Genomic DNA, 21,569 nt, shown 5'->3' with positions numbered 1-21,569 from the left:
TGTAGAAGTTGATGTAGTTCAGTAAAACCAGTTTGAAATTTGTTAAATCATTTTTTTTATTTAGGTCATGACAAAATGCTGTCAACCTTACAAAAAAAAAAGGAAAAACACTTCACCAAGTATATAATGTAACTATACATTGCAGATGTGCAAATGTACATATTCACATTTCTTGCACTTTCACTTGGAAAAAAAAATTACATTCAGAGTCGCTGCTTCAGTTCAGCAGATGCCGTCACTGCAGAGGAGGTTCTGGTCCATCCACTCATCGAAATCAACACGCTGACTAAAAGGGACAGTGGTCATGTGTTGACAGTAATGTATAGTTGTGTCAGTTGTCATGGTAACACACATGATAATATATAACTTTCTGGAGGTTGTCTGTATTTTCATAGCGAGTGCTTTCAGTGACTTTTCTTAAGGCAATTCAACAGCTCCTAGGTGTTCAGCCATTTAGTTCACTTATGGTTCAGGGTGGATACATTTGGATGACACAGAAGGATGTTAGAAAATACTGCAACGTTTAAAAATGTAAACACAAAGCAAAGATCACGATGTACACGTTTAGAATCCTTGGGCTGTACTTGTTCTCAGTGATCCTCTGGCTGAGAAACGATCAGTAATCAGAACTTTCTTGTCTCTTTTGCCACTGACAGAAAACCACCAGCACTGAAAGAAAATCAGGTTTTTATTGGAACCATAAAACTTTTGTCTTTGGGATAAAGACAAAAGCATCTTGGTCTTTACCCCACTCTGACTATTTGATTTATGAAATTTACATTGAAAAAAAAACTGTAAATAGAAAAATATATTCTGGTATAGCTCATAGAAAACTTACCAGTAAGAATAGAGCATTTGAGAAGAAAATGTAGAATCAGAAGGCCCACATGTAATGAAGTCAGAGTCTGCATCCACACAGTTGTGCCACCATATTTAATCTGGAGTCAAATTTAAAACAGCATTGGAACATTTTTGTTGATATATTGAGGTAAACTTCAGACAGTAACTATGAAAAGATGAGAATACATGACATATTTGTGTAGTTTATTGTAAGACACATTTGTTTGGTTCAAACCAGTAAGAACATTCTTGCAAGAAAAGAATAAAAAAGTTTTTTTTTTCTATTATGTGGTAAAAGTCTGCATCTAGTATGTTTTGAATTCACTGATTAACTCTCTTGCTTTAACCCTTGTTGTAAGCTGCACTTTAAAGATTTAGTCAAAATTATCAAAAACAATCTATTACAGAGATTAATTTCAAAATTTCCCAATTTACAAGTTTATGTATGTGTAAAAGTGGTATTGGATTTTAAAATGGCAGCTATTGATTCCTCGGTGGTTATATTAGCAGAACTGTTGGCTTTATGCACTTAAACATCTGGCTGTTATAGATCTTTTAGGCATTTGTCAAATCAGCTGGGATTTTTCAGAGAGAATGTTTGGGAGTTGCTTGTATCCTCCCCGTCTTTCAGTCTTTGCTCCTCTGTTCAAACCCGGTCAGCCCAGCAGGGTGAGCAACAGAAAATCATAATCCCAAAAAATAACTGAACAAGCATAAAACACACAACCACACCAACAAAGTGCAACTAAACTGTTAAATTACAACCAAATACTAAAAATAACTTACCTTTATAGCCCTGAAGTTAGTATTGTTAACTCCTTGGATGTCACAGATAAAGGAGTCTGTCTTGTTATGGTTTTCTTTAACTTTGACACAGGGATGTTGTTTTTCACCCTCAATGCCCCACACCAACAACTCTGCTGCTGTCATCTCCAGTTTATCTGAACTTTTCTGAAATGAAACAGAAACAAACTGTAACCTTTGAGAAACACAAGTCACTTGTTGGGTCATATTTTTAAAAAAAATACTTACGTGAATAACAACACGGGCATCATTTCTCAGCCTCTCTGTAGTGAAGCCGGTAAACTCCGGATCAGGATAGTACGTTAGTTTGACCAAACAGGCCACTGTTTGATTGGCTACTTTCATAAAAACGGTGCTGCAGCAAATCTGACTGCTTTCTGCTGTAGGCGTATCATAGGTGAGAGTCTGCAAATTATTTTAAAATTGTTCGGTCAAAGAGATTTTATGTTAAAACATTTACAATAGTCAGACAACATGTCATGTAACGTTGTATCTTTTCAGCCACAAACCGTTCATCCTCCCATCCTTCAAGTAAATTTAAAATCTCTTCTGGTGTGCCCCAAGGCTCAGTGTTAAGGCCCCTTATATTCATTATTTAACCGTTCAACATAAACAGATATGTGAATATGTATTTCTTATTCCAGAAAGACAATACTTTTACTGTTATGCACAGGATACTCAATTCTATAGCCCCAAAACATTTTCACCCATTCACCTCTGACCATTTGTAACTAAGTTTTAATCATTCTTCACCTCCACTTCAGTAGTAGCAGCATTCACCTCATTTGCGAATGCTGTTTATTTTCCCTTCTGTTTTTTATTACAGCAGTTGTTTTATATCATTTGTAATTTGATCTTGGATTCAAAATGGTGCCTTTAAAAATATATTCACCACAGACAGTTTGCAGAACTACCTCCTGACTGCTGCTGTTCCTGGGAAGCAACACTTGATGCTGGGCGTGGCTCTGCATCAGCCCATCCACAAACTCCAGGTGTGTCCCAATGAGTTTGACCTTCCTCTTCCCACTGCAGGGCATGTAGTGGCAGTCAGATTAGAGGACGTTTGATATACAGAGAAGGTTTTCTTTACTCATCGTTCTACTAACACTTTCTCATAAAATGTTAAGTCCCACTGTATTCAGGTGCTCATAGGAAATGCTATGTGCTTACAAACAGCCAACTGAATAAACATAGACGTGCTTCAGAGTGTTCAAAGGCAAATTAAACATTAAGCATCACAAACCATATTCTACTGCTCTGTGGCAAAAATCAAACAAAAAACATACTGTAGCACTGGAGGATTAAAATTCTGTTCCAAACATTGTGAGTACAAACGACTCCAGAGTGAGATTCATTGTTGGGAACATAGACAGATAAGTTACTAAAAATACCTAATTCACTTATATTTATAGGAGTCTTTTATGGGCAAGTTGTAGCTTTAGAACAACAGATAATTGCTGTACTAGGATGACCAGCTTTGTAAAACAACAACAACAAAAAAACCCAGTAACTTTAATTTTTGAAAATTGGAATGATCATTCTTTTCTAGTTGCTTAGTGGTAAAAATGAGCATAGCAAGGAATATAACTGAATCAAAAAACCTTCATGTCTCTTGAAAGTGCTTTCAAATATCTTCTGATCTAAGGAAATGTAATTGTTTAAGTTTCTGTAGCTACATGTACGAGTCTTGTAGTGAGAAATTTCTTTGAGGAAGTGACTCCTTCACACTCTCTACTTGTGACTGACGCAATTTGCAAAGTTGTTGAAAAACTAATCAAGTTAAGCACGTCAATTAGCAAGGTGCTGCCAAAAATTAACTACAAGCTGTGAAATGACTTACTATATCAATTATAATCCCATATTCAATCTCTGACCACTAATAGTTATATCGTTCTAGTATCTGCTTGGACAAAATTTGCCTTCAAATTGATGCAGGGATGTTTGCCTTGAGTCTTTGTGGCATGAACTCAACAAGGTGTTGGAAACCTCTCAGAGACTCTGGTTCATATCCACATGACAGCACAACTCAGTTACTGTAGAATTGTCAACAAGACATCCAAGATAGTCAATCATTCCACATCCCAAAAGTGCTTTTGATAAAAAAATCTGAAGTCTGGGGACGTACAGTGAACTCATGGTCTTGTTTTTTTAAACCAGTTGGAGATGATCTGAGCTTTGTGATGTGGTGCATCGTCCTGCCAGACGTACATACAGATGTTGGATACTCTGTGGTCATAAATGGACTGACTCTGTAGCATTTTCTAGTAACAGTGACTACTCAAAGCACTTTACACTAGAGTACCCTTAATTAGACAATTAATTAATTAGACAATTAAGGGTTTCCATCTGTAGCTGATGGAAACTTTTGCAGGAATGCTCAAATACCTCCTCCAGCTGCTCCGAGGTACTATGTCAGTGCAGACTGGGGACGACTGATAGAAGATTACAGTGTTTCCGTGGCAACTACCATCAGGCAGAAGAACACACATTTTGACCACTCTTCTAGTTTCAGTGGTGGGGATGTGAAAGGTCAAACTGACACCAGTGTTGTTCCACACAGGAGATCTGTTCAGAAAAATTAGGAAAACACACAGAAAGCAAGATAGTAAGAGTTAAACTGAAACAAGAAGATATAAGAACACTGAAAGGCTGACAGAGAAACTTCCTATTTGTTCACATTTTTAAGGAAATTTACGACAGCAGCTGTAGCCTTCAATTTGCTTATATTTTTCTATTCAGAATCTGTAGGAAAGCCTTCCTCTGTAAGAAAATAGGTTTTCTCGTTCCACCGTTTCAGGTCATCCTTTCTGCCCATAATTTATGCATATTTTTTTTACACCTTGCAATTATGGCGTGAGGGTTGAAATCGACCCATTGACGTGAAACGTCTGATCCACCTTGTGAGGTAGTTATAAGAACGATGAGCTGTAAGTTCTGGAAGCAGGACTGGAAGCTCCACATTCCAGTCAGATGTAAAAAAACATCCCATTTACTTGGCATGTAGTAAATGTTAGAAGTGCCTACTGCGTAGGATTTTAAACATAGATTGTCTTTTTGGTGGTTGTCAAGGAACAGCATCATAAGGAAATGGGTGCAGTTATTGTGGTGAATGTGAATGAGCCGACTGGAGAGTTTCTCAAACCAAAGCTAAAGCAAGTTGTATTTTTAGTTTGCCACCTCAGCTGTTTTAGTCATTTCTTTCCATTTACATAAATATCTTTCTGTCCATTTGTTAATTGTCAATATATTCCTTTTTTATGTTAGACATTTGAATTTTGACTGAACTTGAGAAACAGAATGTGCCGACAGAAAACTTTGCACATTTCATTTATATAAATGGTAAATGATCAAACTGACTATAAATGGTGGCGGCACAGATGATGTTGTAGATTTAGGAGGGTTTAAGAAAAAGAAGGTTGGAATACCAAGCATAGCAAATTTTGGGGGATTCTATCGTTTTGATTGATCTAAATCAATAAAAATTAGAGTTGCTGTCAAAGTTTTCAGCAAAATGTTTTTATTTGTGCATAGAAGGTTGGCAGCAAATTAAAAGTTGCTGCCAATGAAGTGGATCAGAGTGCATCTGTGGTGTATAAGTGTTTATGTGGTGGCCAGACGGTTTCTATAGGGTCACATGCATGACGCTTGCTGATTGAAAACCTTCAAAACGTTCATGCTTGCTGAGTGTCAAAACTTCCTGTTCACTCTTATATGAAGCCTCTCCTCTGTTTAGTGTTGGCTTTTCATTCTTGACACTTAAGCTTCTGTTTCACAGCTTTCAGGCCACTTGCACAGATGAGTTGTTTTATGTGCCTGAGAGTGATGTTTGGTTTGAAACTCTTTGGGCTCTTGTGCTTGTAGAAAAAGTGCACTATGTATGTTCTGTATCTGTTTGCAAATGTTTTCAGTATAACAACGTAGGAGGGTCGGAAAAACGTTTATCTAAGTAATCAATACTAGGCAAAACATAAATATTTCTGAACTACTGTTTGGTTATGGGTCTGTGACTTGTGTACCCCTCATCTCACCAGTTCACTGCTGGATCAGGAGCGCCAACTATGTTAAGGTTAAGGTCACTAGACTGGCTGTGCAAACAAATGTTCTTCTGGCAAATTATTTCCTCCATCAGTTTACATAAGATACATTCCGACTGGCCGTAGTTTTCCGTTGAGTGACTCACTCCTGAGGACTACAGTCCATGTGCGTCGAGATTCTCACTCCGATCACGTCGCTCAGGTTCTGACCCGACAGCAAAGCGTGGTTTTTCCCATATACAGACACAACACTAGGCGTAACGGAGATGACATCTGGTAACTGACAGGGAAACAAAAGATATTTAGCATTCATCCGTTATGCTTATTTGATGACATTACTGAATTAGATTGAGAAACCTGGTTTAGGATGAGTGTTAAGAAAAATGTGCATTAATACTAATTCAGACTCACAGAAATTTTCCTCCCAGCTTCCATCTCCAGGCAAACATCCTTCTGGGTCTGCACAGAAGATTTTGAAATAACTAAACAATGTTGTTCTGGACAGGTTACTACTGATTTGCATAAGACTTAATATGATGGTCATGACAGTAAGCAATAACATTAAGAAATCTATATTAGAGAAATGCAGGTTGGTTTTTACATTGTGAGTAAGTTCACTGGCCCAGGAACAGCTGTTCTCCATCCATTGGCACCCAGAGCTGATGCACTGTCGGCACCTGAAGAGAAAAACAAATTAAACTGGCTTTCAGCTCAGCTTTTGGAAAACATTAACACCACAAACTTGTTGAAACAGATTATGTTAAATGCAAGAGCAGAGACATTCTCCCTGAGGAAACACTGGATGAGCTACAGGTGCATCATTCAAAACATGAACATCCCACCCACATCCTAACGGCCTCCAACCAAACACAGACATTCGACCAAACATTCTCTTTCTCAGGCCGAATTTAAAGTCGCCAACAAACCCAACATCCACTGTCCACTGCTGGAGGACAGTGGAAAACTCAGGGAAAACCTGCTGATGCAAGGAGAAGACAAGCAAACGTCTCATTTGAGATGAGACTTGCACCAACAGCCTTCTTGTCATTATTTAAAAGCAACAACAACAAAACAACCCAAACCCACAAGTTTAGTTTTTTGAGTATATAAATGAACTTACAGAGGAGAACTTGGTTGTCCATGAATACTTGAACAGTTGATTAGTTTTCTTTGCTCTGTCAGCTCAGTTTTCCCAATGCCGATCTTTATGGTGACATCCAGAACTGTGAATTACGACAGTTTTACAAAACTTCCTTTAAGAAAGCAATAATTCACTTTTTTTTTTTTTTTTGTTAGCAAAGAATATATAAACTTGGGTAGCGTAATTGAAATACTGTGTTGAAAATGGCAACCATTTTGAATCTGTTTTCTTGAGACAAAGGAACCTTTAAAGTTGCAGAGAACACATTAAGATATGATCATTTACTGAAACAGGAAAAAACATAAATCTGAAACTTTCAAACTGTTAAAATGTCCTGTCATAGAACTGAAAAACAGAGGATGACTTTTCAAACTTCAAACCTGTTTTCTGCCATATTACATTTACAAAGACAGAAACAGAAAATGTTATTTTACAGATTATCACATTGTTTCTGTCTTTAGTTTTTACTTTACTAGAAAGAATTGACCTTTATATATTCTAAATGATCAGGTTATTACATTACTTTGATCATTTAACAAAAGCTGATTACCATCAGTAAGCAGAGTGTCGATAAGGATGCATGTGCATTGAGGAAACTGTGCTGAAAGCCCCTGTTTCCTACAAATCTGACTAGAATTTGAGGAGAATTCACAGGTGAAGTTAGACTGAACCTTGTGCTGCACAGTCAGGTGGGTCTGGATCAATACTTTGACCTGAGAAAGACAGGAATACAGAAGAATAACATCATCTAAAAGAAAACTGAAATGTAACTGAATTCAGTCAGTGTTAGAAACAAACCATTCCACTGGAAACCTTCACAACTCGGTGGGAAATCACTTCCTGTTGAGCCTCATCAGGGATGGACAACCACTCTGAATCTGTGCAGTGGTCCTCAAATGTACAGCTGGAAAAGTTCAAATGAAGTGTTAGAAAGTTCAGAAGTGTGTGAAGGATTCAGCAGCAAGAGAAGCTCCTGACCTGTCTTCAGAGACACACCACACACAGAGGGGATCCTGTGCCGACAGACAAGCCCTCACATTTCTGTGAGTGCTACACCTCGACACTGGAACACGCTCAATCTGGAACAAAAACACACTTAACATCCGAAAACGCAGTACGGGCGCGTTTCATGAAAAATAAATGAGAAAAAATAAATAAAACACTAACTTTGTTTTTGAGCTGCAAATACACATGGTTCTGATCCACTTGATCCAGATGGATTTTGGGAAACACTTTGCGTTTTTCACTCTCTCTGTAGAGAATCTCTGGACAGGTGGGCTTAAAGTTCCTGTCTACAGCAAGCTGACCACAATATAGATCATAGTTACAGTATTTATGGGAAAAATATGCACTGAACTTGTCAAAGTTATATTTCAGCAAAAATAGTTTCCATAGACAATGGTGTACCACATGGATCAATACTTAATAACACCCTTTTCTCCGTTTATATTAATGTAGCAAATTCAACCTGGAGAGACTCACACAGGACTAGTTGCAATTATTTAAGGAATTAAGGTTTTGGCGCTCTGACTCCAGCAGAATACGTGGGTGCTGTGAATTTAGATAAGCTTGTGATCAGGATTTGAGATTTGAGTTTGGCTGGTGAGCAGATGGAGCCATGGATGTAGGTCCATATAAATGGAGGCTTGTTCGATGATTGGCTATGACGACGTGTCATCCATTGCTGATTGGCTGTGGTAGATGGCCACAGCCAATGCGATTGGATGATGCAGGTGAGGCTGAAGAGTCTTTCAGTTTGAATTTCATTTCTGTTGTTGATTCATATTATTCACCTTTATGCCAATGAGACGATTCTCTACTCTGTTGGCCCATCTCTCAAGTTGAGTTTAGCAACAACTTCTGCTTGGTTTGTCCAAACTCCAAAGCCTTTTTAGTCAGGCTGTTGTGTGTAGAGTTAGATTTTTTTAGTAGGTGGGGAAAGAGAATCACAACATACTCATTTTAAAAGCAGAAACTCATTTCCACTGAAACAAATCCTCCCGTCTCCAGCAGTACGGCAGCATTCAGTATTTTTCTACACACCTTCATAAGCAATCCGTCTGCTGTTCCAATGAAGAACACCATCCAGGCCTTCTGCTTCGTCGCCAACACAGAGGTCATGTCATCGTGTTTCAGAAGAACAACCTTTGGTTTTAGAGTCTTTGACTGAGAAACAGAAACAGTGATTAACTCTAAAGTCTATGAAATCTTCCTACAGAGAAGAGTTGAAAACATTTGGTCTAAAAAAACTGATTTATTGAAGGGTGAATAGCCGATGATCCTGCAGAGTATCAATGATCATACGGTCATGTGTTAGATGATGTAGTTTTTAATGGTTCAGGTTGAGGCCACAGGAGTATTTGAGTGAACATACTTTTTTATAAAGACAACAGAAACCATTGTAAAAAAAACAGTTCAATTATGAAAAACTTTGTTGCCGTAATGAATACTGTCCACAGAAAGCTCAAATGCAGTTAGAAAAAAAAAAGCACTGTTATTGCTCAGAATCGATGTGTAGGGATAAGAAAAGCTAAAATGCCACCAGGAGCTTTTCTGGTGAACAAAGAGAAAAATGTCCTCACTTTATTGATGTCCATTTCATGGAGTAATATAGTAAAATGAACTGCATTCATCTCATGCCTTTTAGACAACATGATCAACAGTGAAACAAAAATTATTATAATGTAATTTTATAGCAGATAAGAGCTTTACCATGTGTCTCTGGCAATGAAATGTCACAAAGGACTCAATTATCTTCGAGCTCAACTGGTGTTTATTCCTATACATTAAATAATAAATGTGAAGTTTCATTGCAAGTTACTAACAAAGGAAATGTGTCTTTGCTAATCTGGTAAAAATACTAGAATATTATTAAACATAATTGGACAAAAAGAAACTTTGTGACTAATAAATGCCAACCTTTGAGACATCAGAACCACAGCAAGAAACCTTTGATCTCACGGCTTCTAAGCTAATCAAATGGAAATTTTAATGCAGAATGCTTTTAGATTGGACATCTAACATTCTTGTTACATTTTACCAATTCAATAATGTATTTGTCACAAAGGGAAATTTAATAGAATGTCCAAGATAACATATTCAACTGAACATAAAATGACTAAACTTATTTCCTTTATATTTACATTCACAGTAACTTACCCAAGGCTTTGTACTTTTTGATGTGTAAAAAAAGTCTGGATCTTTATTCTTCTCCCTGCTGAGATCAGGACTGACGTCAAACAGCAGCAGCTCAGTGTTGCTTTCTCCTCCGTCCACACTGAACACTCCACTCCACAGGACCTGCTGTCCACCTGGGACGACCGAGGAGGCCAGCAGTCTGCTGCCTCCAGAGGAACTGAGAGTCGCTCCATGAAGAGACTCCAGAGTCTGAGCTTTACTGGTTTCAGCCTGAAGCCAGATCAGACGGACTTTGTTGGTTTTACCTCCTGATGCCACGTTGGAGAACAGATACACTGTTGAGTTGATCTGGAATCCGTCCACAAACTCTACATCAGCTTCAGTTTGGATCCCAGGTTTAACACCTGATCGATCAGACCAGGAAAATATTTCCCCAGGCTGTTTATGATCGGTGTTTTGAAGGTTGATTGTCTTTAAATCAGCACTACACTCTGTCTTGTCGCTCGGGTTCTTTATCGCTGTCAGAATGTAAGTCTCAGTCTGACCTGAATCCTCCTTCACATCCACCAGAAAACTGACAGACCCACTGCTGCTCCTCTGAGGTCCCACCTGGATGGATTCACTGTAAACCAGCTTAGAGATGTTCTTCAGGTCCAGAATCTCACAATAGCCACAGTAATTGTTGGTCACACCGCAGCTGACTACTGTATCATTCCTAGCAAATGGAATTAAAATATTGACACTAAACCTTGCATTTAACAAATCTGTTTCTGAGATTCGATGAAACTCCACATCACCCAACCCATTGTCGTCCTTTAAGATCCCTCTCTGGGTCAGGCTGTGCAGCAGAGTCAGGTCATGGCTCAGCTGGTACAGCTTCTCCTCTGTAGCGATGTAAACAGAGTTGGTGGCCACTGAGACCTGCTGAATGTTTCCCTCAAAACTGAAACTTCCATCTTCCTTGTGACTCCAAGCAGGTTCCACCCAGACAGCACAAAGCAGACCAAGCAGCAGGATCATGTTGCACCAAAGGATGCAGCTCTGACTGAGAAACCGACACACTGCAGCACACTGATCTGTGGGTCTCCACAGACATGAGAGCTAAAGCTCGAGGTGCTAAATGTGGGAGGAACTGAGCCCACAAAGCAGAACAACAAATTAAAAAACATGGTTGTTCTTGCATAGCCTATAAATATTGGAGTATAAATATAGATTTATATCACAATGTTTTTTTTATTTGTTACACATGGCAACTCAATGTGCATTTCTTTTAGCTCAAGGCAGAAATAGAGAATATATCCTTGATATGTTGTATTTATATTTGCATTAATTTTGTCTTTGCCTTAATTTGGGTTCACAACTGTGACAATGTATCTCAGCTTTTGTCAAGAAATGGCAGATATTAAATGACTTTTGATTAAATGCTAATTATATCAGCAAACATGGAGCATCACTTTCCAGCTATGGCAACAGTGCCATCTAGTGTTAAACCTCGGAAGGCAATTTTGTTAGCTTAAATAAAAATAAAATAAAATACCTTAGAAATACTGAACAAGGTGCCGTTTTGGTGAAAACTGACAAACGTCCTCAACTATAAGTGCTTTTCAACATACAAAGATGCTTTACAGACACGGTTTTGGTAAAGTTGAACAAAAATAGAAGGCAAAAGTCGAAGCAAACTAAATTGTCCGTGAAGTTTCAAGTCCCGTGGTCTCGTTTGAGTTTTTGGGAGATTCACGTACTTCGTTAAGCAGGATGTTCTCGCTGAGGTCAGAGTTCACAGCTACACTCTCCCACGAATAACACTGTACCTGAGAGGAAGCTGTGTTTGAAACTACAAATTTTCAGTCTGTGTTGTGAGGCCTTTTTGTTTACAGCTGTACCACGATAATGAAACAGAAAAAAAGTAAAAAGCAAAAAACTATTTAAAAAGTTATGATAAAAAGTGGGAAACGCCATCTTTGTGATCTAGAACAGCAAAATGTACAGAGTTCAGATACATTCTCTTGGAATGGTACGGTCCATTGCTCAGAAAGCCAGAGCCGAGCATCAAGTGAGTCCTTGTGGTTTGCTTTGTTCGTCACACTGTTTTTGTTGGTTGTGTGTTTGTTGCAGTCCGACTCTGAAAGCTTCCCCCTCCACCAGCAGAAGAGCTGGAGCTTCAGTGACCTTGGTCTTTCATAGAGTTCACGATCCAGTCGTAGATGATAAGAGTCATGCAGACAAACATGACAGCAAATCCTAATATCAGGAACATCAGAGCCTGGTGGAAGAAATCATTTCACAGTTAATTTGAAGTTGTTAGTTACACAATATTTTACATTGAGTTTACTAAAAAACAAAATATGATTGAAATTGTGAAATGTTTAATAATGTCTTACCCCAATCTTCTGCATGGATTTCATTGACTCCTTCTTAACCAGTCTGAGATAGAAAGCTGAGGGCAGGATGAAGATCAGCATTACAGCAGCAGAGGCACCTGGAATGAGGAAAAATTGAGCCGTTAATCATAAAAGGTCAATAATACGTTGTTAGAAAGTTGATGATACATATTAACATGTGCAGTTACTTACCAATGAAGCCAAAAATATCTTTGATGCTGGGGACAAAGATGACCAGAATGTTGGTTCCTGCTAGCAGGCTCACTGTGATAATAACGTGACGGATCCAGCTGAAGTACTTTTTTGGGAACAGCAGGTGGCCGACTGAGGTATGAATCTGTTCAGAACCAGACAAAGATTAGCTCAATGGACTTCATAGTCTTCATGACTGACTGGATAATTAACAGTAGACCCTCAATACTTACAGGGAAGAGCACCACAGGAACCGTGAGTGTGACAGCGGCCAGCACAGCCAGACGAACAACCAGCAGGAGAATATCGTGCTTGTAGAACTTTGAGTAGGTGTGGAGCAGCTCAGGTCCCACGTGGACTGAATAGAAATATGACAGAGATCAATTCAGTAACTTGTTTATTATGACTAAGAACAGTTTGATTTAATGCCAACTCATCTGCAATTATATATAATTAATAAACATTGACATGCTAACACATAAGACAAGGGTGTGTAGTATACTTAAAACAATATCCTCAATGTTTTCTACATAGAAGATTTAATTTCTGTTTCATCCAGAGAAGGAAAAGAGTCATAGTGAACACAACTCTATGCAACAGCTATATACCATATAAATAATCACCACCAACTCGTTTTTTCTGTATACAATAAATACCATAAACCTGAATGTGTCTGTTGTGAAGTCAACCTACTGGACCTGAGACGAGCAAAGGAAGGGTTACATATCTATCTGTTCATCACACTCCTTGCAGGATCCTCTTGTTAAATCCTGTTATTTTCCTTCTGTTTGTGGTTCTTGTAATTTTTTTTGTTCAGCTCGTCTTCATTAAAGACGAGCTGCATTTGGGTCCAACACCAACAAGCATCTTGACAATACCTCAGTATCTCAATACTGCTAACACTCTACCACAATGTAGTTTTTAAATCTTGCCCAACTTACTGTTGAAGGTGAGGTATCCGAAGAGGGCAGCCAGCAGGTACATGATGAACATGGCCAGGAAGGACACGTTGGCCACATTCTGCATCTTTCGGCGTGACCGGCTGTTCAGGAAGGAGAGTTTTATTTAGACACCAGACCAAACTTTAAAGAAATATAACATTGGTGTTTTTTAAACATTGTAGGACTTTGAGTTAAATTCATGCAGCAGCACTTACTCTTTGAGCTCATCATATATGGGTAGGATAGTAGGGTGGCACACGAAGGCAAAAGTGAGGATGGGTATAGCATAGACAGTCTGGAGAGATGGAAAAATACAAAGATTAGAAGTTATTCTTCGAGTATTATTGAAAATATTCAAATCTGTTTAATCTGTGAGAGATTGATTTACCTGTGAGTTGTAGATAAAGTATTTAGGCTTGCAAGTGTCATCATCGGTAGTGACGTTGTCGCTGTTGAACATATGCATGGTTTCATTTCCAGAGTCAGGAAAATATTGAAGAGGGCATGGAATCTGGAATTTCTTTATGACCACCTGCAGGAACATGTAGAAAAAATATATTTTTGGATGGTGCTATATTATTACAGTGCCTAAATAAACTAAACATTACAATGGGTTGTATCTAACTGTCAAAGGAGGAAGAAGGAAACAAGGTGGGATTGTACTCACCACAATCAGAAAAAACACCATGCAGAGTAGAGACAGACCACTGGTGTAACCAAGGTAACCTAAGGGAGACAGAAAAAATGTCACTGCAGTTTTAAAGCTGTGTCGTGGAAAAAATACTATTTCCAAGCACCGTTCAGGTGAAATCACTTAATCGGGTTTATTCATATATTGTGCACAATACAGAGAGCTCATAAGACAATCAGTAATGAAGCAGATCTGGATGAAAAGCTCTGTCAGGCAGAGACAACACATGAGTTTTATACCAAAGATAAAGAATTAACAACAAGGGGTGAGACAGTCTGGTTCTGATGCAGCTGTAGAAAACAACTTCCAACCTTTTACATGTAACCCAAATAGTTCTTTTGGTGAGAGTTCACAAGCACTTCATATAACATGACTAGCAGATGTGACCTTAATGTAATTTTTCCATCACACTGCCACGTCTACTTTTATTATTACTTAGGAACGACATTTTATGACACACATGCACACACACACTCCTTACCCAAGTTCCTGAGCAGTGAGAGAGGCAGGATAACAATAATTGAGACCAGAATCACAAGGTAATCTCCATTGATGTACCATTCACTGAAACACACAAATACATCTTTAAATTGATAGAATCATATTTGTTACACAATCTGTTGAGAAAATGTAATTAATTAGTTTGAATACTCAAAATGAGAATTTTTGCACTTGTCTTGAATTTTCAGCTTCAGAGGAGGTCATGTCACTCTCTAGATTCAGACCTGCCCACCAATTTTTCACAAAAGGTCATAAAACTCAACAGTGTGCTCAACCTAACCTCATGCTAGAAAAGGAAATGTTGCAAAAGGGGTTTGAATGTGGAAATCAATGAAGAAGAAAAGAAGCAGAAGGTAGAGAGGGAGAAGAGATTGGCAGAAAAGTTAGCCAATGAATTCAATTCTTCTCTAACCAGACAATCTTTAATACATGGCAGACTTAAACCAACACAGTGATGCAATATCATAGGAAAAAAAATGTTAAGCAAGCATAAAACAGAAATGCAATTAACAATAGCCTTATTTTAAACAACCAATTCAACCCAGACAATGAAATGATCTCACTTTGAGTCAATTGTTAGTTGGTCAAAGCAATGTCCAGAAGTCCCAAAATTTATGGAAAAGGAAAAAAAACTCATGTTCTTCAGGCAGGTGTTAGGTTCAATGGCATCTCAGCAGAGTACTCAGCAGAACCTATTGGTAACATTTATTGAAAAACCAAAAGATACTTTCTCGTCAACGAATACCTGGTTTCACCAGGGTTCTGGAAATAAATGTCAAAAAGATTTTGTACATCCTGGTGAACTTTAACAGCGCACTAACACCGTTTTTCTTGAAGTTCTCCTGTTACATCAAAGGTTTCAAATGTCCTTTTTCCTGGCCAGCAGGTTAGAAGGAAAAATGCTCAGAGCTGATGTGAATGCAAATGGTGAAATGAACAGCAGCCATGCAATTAATAAGAACCAATTCTGCTATTTCTTTGTTAAGTTGTTATAATAACCAAATATTTAACTACTTACCCATCACTTGCTCCAGTAAAGGACTGAATAACAATGGAGAGTTCGTATTTAATAATGTAGAGGTAGGTTGACATGGCTTCATAAAAGATAAAAAAAGAAAGAAAACATAAGAAAATAAAAAATAAACACAGAAGTTAGCAACAGCCCTAGCATAAATTTACACATTTAGAAAAAAGAGTCATTTCTGATATTTTGAGAGATACAAGAAAGTTGCAGGAAACTCAGAAATAATAATAATAATAATAATAATAATAATAATAATATATAGACTATCTAATTCTGCCTCTATTCCCAATTTGGACATAGAAAAGAAATGTTTCAGTTAAAAAACATGGTAGATGAATATAAGCATCATAACATTGCATTAGAGCTCATAACACCAGTTTTAAAGTCTCTCCACTGGCTCCCTGTAGCTCAAAGAATAGACTTTAAAATGCTGTTGTTAGTTTATAAATCACTGAACGGTTTAGCACCACAATACATTAAAGATCTGCTGTTGTTGTACCAGACCTCTCAGGTCTTCTGGTTCTGGTTCTGCTCTGCATTCCCAGAACCAGAACCAAACGAGGAGAAGCAGCATTCAGCATCTATGTACCACAAATCTGGAACAAACTTCCAGAAAACTGTAAAACAGCTGAAACACTGACTTCTTTTAAATCTAGACTAAAAACCCAACTGTTTAGAATTGTATTTGAAACGTAATCAATTACACATTTAATGATGGCATTTGACTTAATGTCGTGTTTTGATTGTTGATTCTATGTCCCTGCTCAAAATTCTGTGAAAGAAGTGTACGGAGCCTGGTGCCAGAAGCCCATTAAAATGCTTGTTTACATCGTTTTAAACTGTGTGATTGTGATTGTGAGTGGGAATAAAAATAGCAACAGGTATGTTGTTCCATATAACACAGTAGGAGTGTAACAGGTAAACCTTCTATGGATGCAAACTCGACTAAAAACCCGCCTGTTTAGGATTGTATTTGAAACGTAATCAATTACAAATTTATTGATTCTATGTTGCATTGTGTTTCTGTGTTTGATATGATGTAAAGCACTTTGAAATGCCTTGCTGCTGAAATGTGCTATACAAATAAAATTTGATTGACTGATTGATTGATTGATTGATTGATTGATTAGTTACACTGCATAGCTGTTATACTTAAAGGTCAGTCCTTCACCTCCAATGTTCAGCATGCTGATGGAGCAGGAAGCAGCCAGTTTGCCTGGGATCCCAAAGGCCTTGTAACCCAGTGACTCGTAAACAAGAGCACCTGGAAAAAGAGGAATAAAACGCTAAGAGTTTTAAATATTGACATTTAAATGTGATCAAACATAAAACATTGCTAGAAAGTCAGAGCTGGTGCTCACCTGCTTCATTTGCTGTCTTTAGCAACAAGTGGACAGAATACAAGGAGAAAATGGCAACGGAAACCAGGAGAATCCTGTAAACACAAAAGAGAGAAAAGGGCTTCAGTTGTAGATGACTTGTGTTTATCGGCAATAAATAACTAAAAACTACAGTATATGCTTGATGGTTCTTTGGTGCTCAATAATACAAGTTGTGCAATAGGCACAGTAATGACTAATAGGAATTCTGATTTTTTTTTTTTTACAAATTCAGGCTTCTGCTGACAGAAACCTTTTTAGTCACTAACAAAACATTTTCTCAAAAACAAAATACATTGAACAGCCATTAGAGGCGTATTTGTATAGAATAGAATAGAATATAGAATAGAAGTACTTTATTCATCCCAGCAGGGAAATTACTTCGCAGTTACAGCATAGAGACAAGACACAATAACAACTACCACTGAGTAGTAGTTGTAGATAAAATAAAAAAAAATAAAAAAATATAAAATGCTATAAATTGTAAAAATATGAAATGCTGTTAATATAAAAAGCAACTTAAGAGCAGTCCTTGCAGAGGTAAAAAAAAAATGCAGATATGTATCTGTAAATATATGTACAGCATGTGTGCCACAGTGCAGTTGTGCAAAATTGGACTGATTAGTGCAGAACAATGATTTAGCTTTTATTGTACAGTGAGATGGCATGTGGCAGGAAGGATTTCCTGTATCTGTCCCTACGACAGCGGAGCTGGAGCAGCCTATGTGAGAAGGTGCTCTGCTGTCTGTCCACTATGTGGTGGAGAGGGTGCTGTTTATTGTCCATAATAGGCAGAACCTTCTTCAATGTCCTCCTCTCCACCACAGTTTCCAGGGACTCCAGCCTTAGTCCCAGTACAGAGCCAGCTTTCCTGAACCTCCAATAACTTTCTTTTAGCGAAAAATGAACTTATGCTGGAGGTGCATGTGTTCTTGGAACAAACACACACACACACTTTATTATTGATATTTTTCACAGCTGGTCTTTTACAGAATCTTAGACCAACAGGTTCAGGTTGCCGGTAGCATCACATTACTTCAGATATGAGGTTTTTCTTCTTTGTTTGCAAGTCAATATGAACAGAATAGTTCAAAATTTCTTGCTGATCTTAGGAATATCATAGCCTGAGACCTGAAAACAACATTTGTCTGAATGCCGCTCAGCCAAATTAGGATGAAAAGACGAGTGCTTACACAAACAGGGCGATGCCGGTGTTGGCCATAGCGAAGGACAGACCCAGGATGCCGCTGCCCATGATGGCATTACATAGGTTCAAGACGGACATGCCAAAGGAGGCACTGCCCTGGTGCTGAAGAGGAGAAAACAGAATAAAAAAAAATAGCAGGAAAAACAACTACATTGTGGAATAAATAAACCTGAACTTACATATTCAGTTTCAAACTTCTTCTTGCTTGGCTTATGATCAGAGAGGAAGTTTAAACTCTCTGGATCTGCATCAGGGTATTGCCTTTAATAGAAGAAAGAGATGTGTTAAATGAGCTGACATGTCAAACTTCTTTTTTTTTTTGGTCTGTTTGTGAAGACATGTTAAAGACGAGTCTCACCCATTGAGAGAATTCTTCTCGGAAAAGTCAGAGTACGCAAAGTCGTTGCTGTTGGAGCTGCAGCTGTCGTCGTCTTGAGGATCGTTCAGATATTTCATCTCAGTTGTAGAACCGGCCAGCTTGTTCCTGATAAGATGTGCTGATAATAATAAATTGTTAATGATAGTTAGTGTTTTAGAAGAAATTTGCTTATAGTCATTACCGTGACGGCCAGGGAGAAATACTGACCCTGTGTTCCAGTGTCCTGGTTTTTATTACTCTGGTCTACGGTGGGTTTACAGGTAGAAGCACTGCTGGAGTTCTGATGAGAGAGGAAAGAACATCTGTGAAGTCATGCTAGAGGACGTGTTAAAATAAGCCTCACACCTCCAGAGGGCCATTGTTCTTGACCTCAGGCTGAGAGAAAACGTTGCTGTTGGAGCTGCAGCTGTCGTCGTCTCGAGGAGCGTTCAGGCCTTTCATCTCAGTTCTAGAACCAGCCTGATTGTTCCTGATCAGTGGCGCTGACAATGATAAATTATTATTGATTAGTTTTGTGTTTTCAATGCTGAAACAGACATGTGATGTCCCATTGGCAAGACTAACCAGGGATGTCACTGTCCATGTTTTTATTGCCCAGGTTGATGTGATTCCTCCCACTAGATGGATCAACCTGGTACTGCAAGAGAAACTACAGGATAGTCAGGAATTCCAGAAGGAAAAGTGTTAACAGGTGAAATCTAAACCTCTTACTTGTTCAATTTCTTTCTCTTTGCTTGGGTTTTGGTTTTGGAGGGAGTTTTGACTTCCTGCATCTAAATTATAGCCTTGGCTTTAATAGAAGAGAGAATTTTATGTTAAATTGCATTGGCAGGATGTTCAGTTTTGTCTCTTTGTCAGCCCAGGTTAAGCCTCACCCATCCAGAGGAGACTCTATCTTGAAATCAGGAGGCATGTCTTTGCTGTCATCAGAGTTGCAGCTGCAGCTGCTGTGTCCAATTCCATCTTAAGAAGTGTGAGAATGTTTCATGTCAGTTTCAGCATCAGACTGCTCATCACTGGATAGTGAGGCTAAAACTGGTAAAACTCTGAATCAACCTTATTTTTTTGGCAATATTTAGACAGATGTGTGCTAACACAAATCGGGTGATACCATTGTTGGCCATAGACTGAAATGAAACCTACCACTAGAAGAACTGTCCCGTTGTTCAGGAAAAAAACACACAAAATGGTCAGGGAACAAGAAAATAAATGACTGCAGAATTATACATAAAGATTTTGCAACTTACAGGTTTTGCGTTATATTTCTCCTGGCTTGATGGAGCAGAGAGCTTTGTGTTAATTGAGTTGACAATATTTAAAAGGTTTCTTTGGTGTGTTTGTGAGGAGGAGTTATAATGAAGCTCACCCATCCAGACGTTCCTCATTGTAAGGGACATTAACACTGATGGAGCTGAATCTGTCATCATCTTCACCAGCGTATGGCATTTTAGAGCTGAAAAGCCAACAAGGAAATGGTGGATATTATTATAATTCATTCTAGTAAATGTTTATGTATAAACTTTCTTTAGTAAAAACAGTCCCTTTCAGAGCGTCCTATTAAATCCACGGTCCAGAACAGGACTATTATAGCCGAATTTGTCGTATAATATGAGGTCTGCAGCACCAGATAGTTATGTGGATTGCCTCGACGCTGGATAAATCCTCAAGATTATATGACGAGTCTTTTTTTACCAAGACAATGTGGATCATATCCTAAATATATGCATATTTTTTTCGAGATACCTTGTCTGGGCCAGACCATTAGCGCATTGATGTACTTACTGTGATTCATTTTGCTCTGTTTTGAACCAGAGAAATCCACGTCCTGACCATTATCTGCATGTCGCGCATCATCCAGATATATACTACTATTTTTAAAAAGAGTTTCAGTCTATAAAGGTATTGAATCACAAAAGGATGTCAGTTGGTTATCATATCAAAGAAGGTATGTGGATATATTGGAGCATTTGTTTGTTGCAGACCTTAACGCAAAAGACCTTAGATCTCCGTTTTCCCATATACACACAGAAACACATAGTTTTCTCAAATCTCCACTTCGGTCTGAGTTTTTATAAATAGTAGTTCTTAGTGATTTAGTATTAATCAGAGTTTTATGTGGATGAAATGCCAAAACGCATAAAATTGTATTTGTTTACAACCCCAACATGTTCCGATCATGTTAGCCACTTATAGCTTCCTGAATCGGAAGCTGCAATCAGTACCACCTTCAGCTCCGTGCCTACAACACATGTTACAGTTTGCAGATAATCAGATATAAAATAATACTTCTTTCCAAGAGGATGTACAAATTACCAGTCGAAACAAACTAGTTTTCGTACCTTTAAAAGATGACTTTGAGATGACAAAATGAAAGTGAAAGGAGGATTTAAAGTCCGACTGTAAAAGATATTACAGCATTTCACCTACATTTGTGCAAAAAGTAACTTACACCTCAGCATGACTCTGGTTTCGATAATAGTTAAAGATTTTTTTCTAGTAGCAAAAGAAGTTAAGACAGCGAACACGTTCGAAGAGAGAACATCAGCGGATGTTGTAAAGGGCGTAACTATCTGTATCTATCTGTAGGGGAATAATGAAAACACGGACACGATGTCACTGCTTCCGTCTCCAGTGTTGTAACTCAGCTCTTGCGAAGACCTCTTGTGCGCAATTCTGTTCCCCTGTGAAAATCTGCCCCCCTGTGTCGGGAGCGCGCATTACAGCCGGAGAGGCGGATCTGACCATTTTCACGGCGCTTCTGATCGATTTCTCGGTAAAAACAACTCGGTTAATCATGTCAAGCTTGTAACATTTAGTTTAATCGGCAGCTGTTGTTTACAAAATTGTAAAAATAATTAAATAAACGAGGTCTTTTTACGCTGTTTTGTGTTATTTTAAACGCCAAGAGAATCGGTCT

General features: G+C 38.2%; 2 protein-coding genes across 7 annotated transcripts; both read right to left on the bottom strand.

Moving 5' to 3' along the window:
- Positions 1–75: 75 nt before the first annotated feature.
- On the bottom strand, positions 76–11,113 carry LOC111611854 (plexin-C1-like). Of its 2 annotated transcripts, XM_023350502.1 has the most exons (16): positions 9,979–11,113; positions 8,863–8,985; positions 7,987–8,121; positions 7,798–7,898; positions 7,618–7,723; positions 7,370–7,532; positions 6,799–6,901; positions 6,280–6,355; positions 6,090–6,137; positions 5,825–5,958; positions 4,030–4,209; positions 2,559–2,670; positions 1,873–2,049; positions 1,627–1,791; positions 839–938; positions 76–669 (listed from the first exon to the last, which is right to left on the bottom strand). In XM_023350502.1, exons 1-16 carry the CDS (start codon positions 10,975–10,977, stop codon positions 617–619), a joined length of 2,775 nt encoding a protein of 924 aa, XP_023206270.1. In that variant the 5' UTR covers positions 10,978–11,113; the 3' UTR covers positions 76–616. The 2 variants fall into 2 exon arrangements, with proteins under 2 accessions (XP_023206270.1, XP_023206271.1); XM_023350503.1 differs by lacking the exons at positions 76–669; positions 839–938; positions 1,627–1,791; positions 2,559–2,670 and having other exon boundaries at positions 1,899–2,049; positions 9,979–11,098.
- A 57-nt stretch (positions 11,114–11,170) lies between these two features.
- Positions 11,171–21,300, bottom strand: LOC106700416 (sodium-coupled neutral amino acid transporter 2-like). Of its 5 annotated transcripts, XM_023350508.1 has the most exons (25): positions 21,102–21,300; positions 20,992–21,004; positions 20,019–20,105; positions 19,900–19,924; positions 19,796–19,806; positions 19,528–19,615; positions 19,364–19,442; positions 19,217–19,301; positions 18,998–19,134; positions 18,860–18,932; positions 18,632–18,770; positions 18,453–18,534; positions 18,260–18,375; positions 17,049–17,122; positions 16,859–16,951; positions 15,682–15,757; positions 14,644–14,726; positions 14,139–14,197; positions 13,860–14,003; positions 13,687–13,766; positions 13,472–13,572; positions 12,764–12,888; positions 12,531–12,675; positions 12,339–12,436; positions 11,171–12,220 (listed from the first exon to the last, which is right to left on the bottom strand). In XM_023350508.1, the coding sequence occupies exons 3-25, from the start codon at positions 20,077–20,079 to the stop codon at positions 12,119–12,121; spliced, it is 2,076 nt and encodes a 691-aa protein (XP_023206276.1). In that variant the 5' UTR covers positions 20,080–20,105; positions 20,992–21,004; positions 21,102–21,300; the 3' UTR covers positions 11,171–12,118. The 5 variants fall into 5 exon arrangements, with proteins under 5 accessions (XP_023206276.1, XP_023206275.1, XP_023206272.1 ...); XM_023350507.1 differs by having other exon boundaries at positions 20,992–21,300; XM_023350504.1 differs by having other exon boundaries at positions 20,019–21,300.
- Between the last annotated feature and the right edge of the window lie 269 nt (positions 21,301–21,569).

This window comes from Xiphophorus maculatus, chromosome 17 (assembly GCF_002775205.1).
Source record: "Xiphophorus maculatus strain JP 163 A chromosome 17, X_maculatus-5.0-male, whole genome shotgun sequence".
NCBI lineage: Eukaryota > Metazoa > Chordata > Actinopteri > Cyprinodontiformes > Poeciliidae > Xiphophorus > Xiphophorus maculatus.
Note: the sequence above shows the minus strand (reverse complement) of the source record. Positions and strands in the feature narration are given on the sequence as shown.

Excerpts from the sequence above, each read along its gene's own strand:
- LOC111611854 (XM_023350502.1), bottom strand. The coding sequence starts at position 10,977 with ATGATCCTGCTGCTTGGTCTGCTTTGTGCTGTCTGGGTGGAACCTGCT. Across the intron at positions 2,050-2,558 it reads GGAACAGCAGCAGTCAGGAG|ACTCTCACCTATGATACGCC; the intron begins GTAGTTCTGCAA and ends AATAATTTGCAG. Across the intron at positions 1,792-1,872 it reads ATGCCCGTGTTGTTATTCAC|AAAAGTTCAGATAAACTGGA; the intron begins GTAAGTATTTTT and ends GTTTCATTTCAG.
- LOC106700416 (XM_023350504.1), bottom strand. The coding sequence starts at position 20,148 with ATGAATTATAATAATATCCACCATTTCCTTGTTGGCTTTTCAGCTCTA. Across the intron at positions 18,376-18,452 it reads AGAAGTTTGAAACTGAATAT|CACCAGGGCAGTGCCTCCTT; the intron begins GTAAGTTCAGGT and ends TCTCCTCTTCAG. Across the intron at positions 16,952-17,048 it reads AAAGACAGCAAATGAAGCAG|GTGCTCTTGTTTACGAGTCA; the intron begins GTGAGCACCAGC and ends CTCTTTTTCCAG.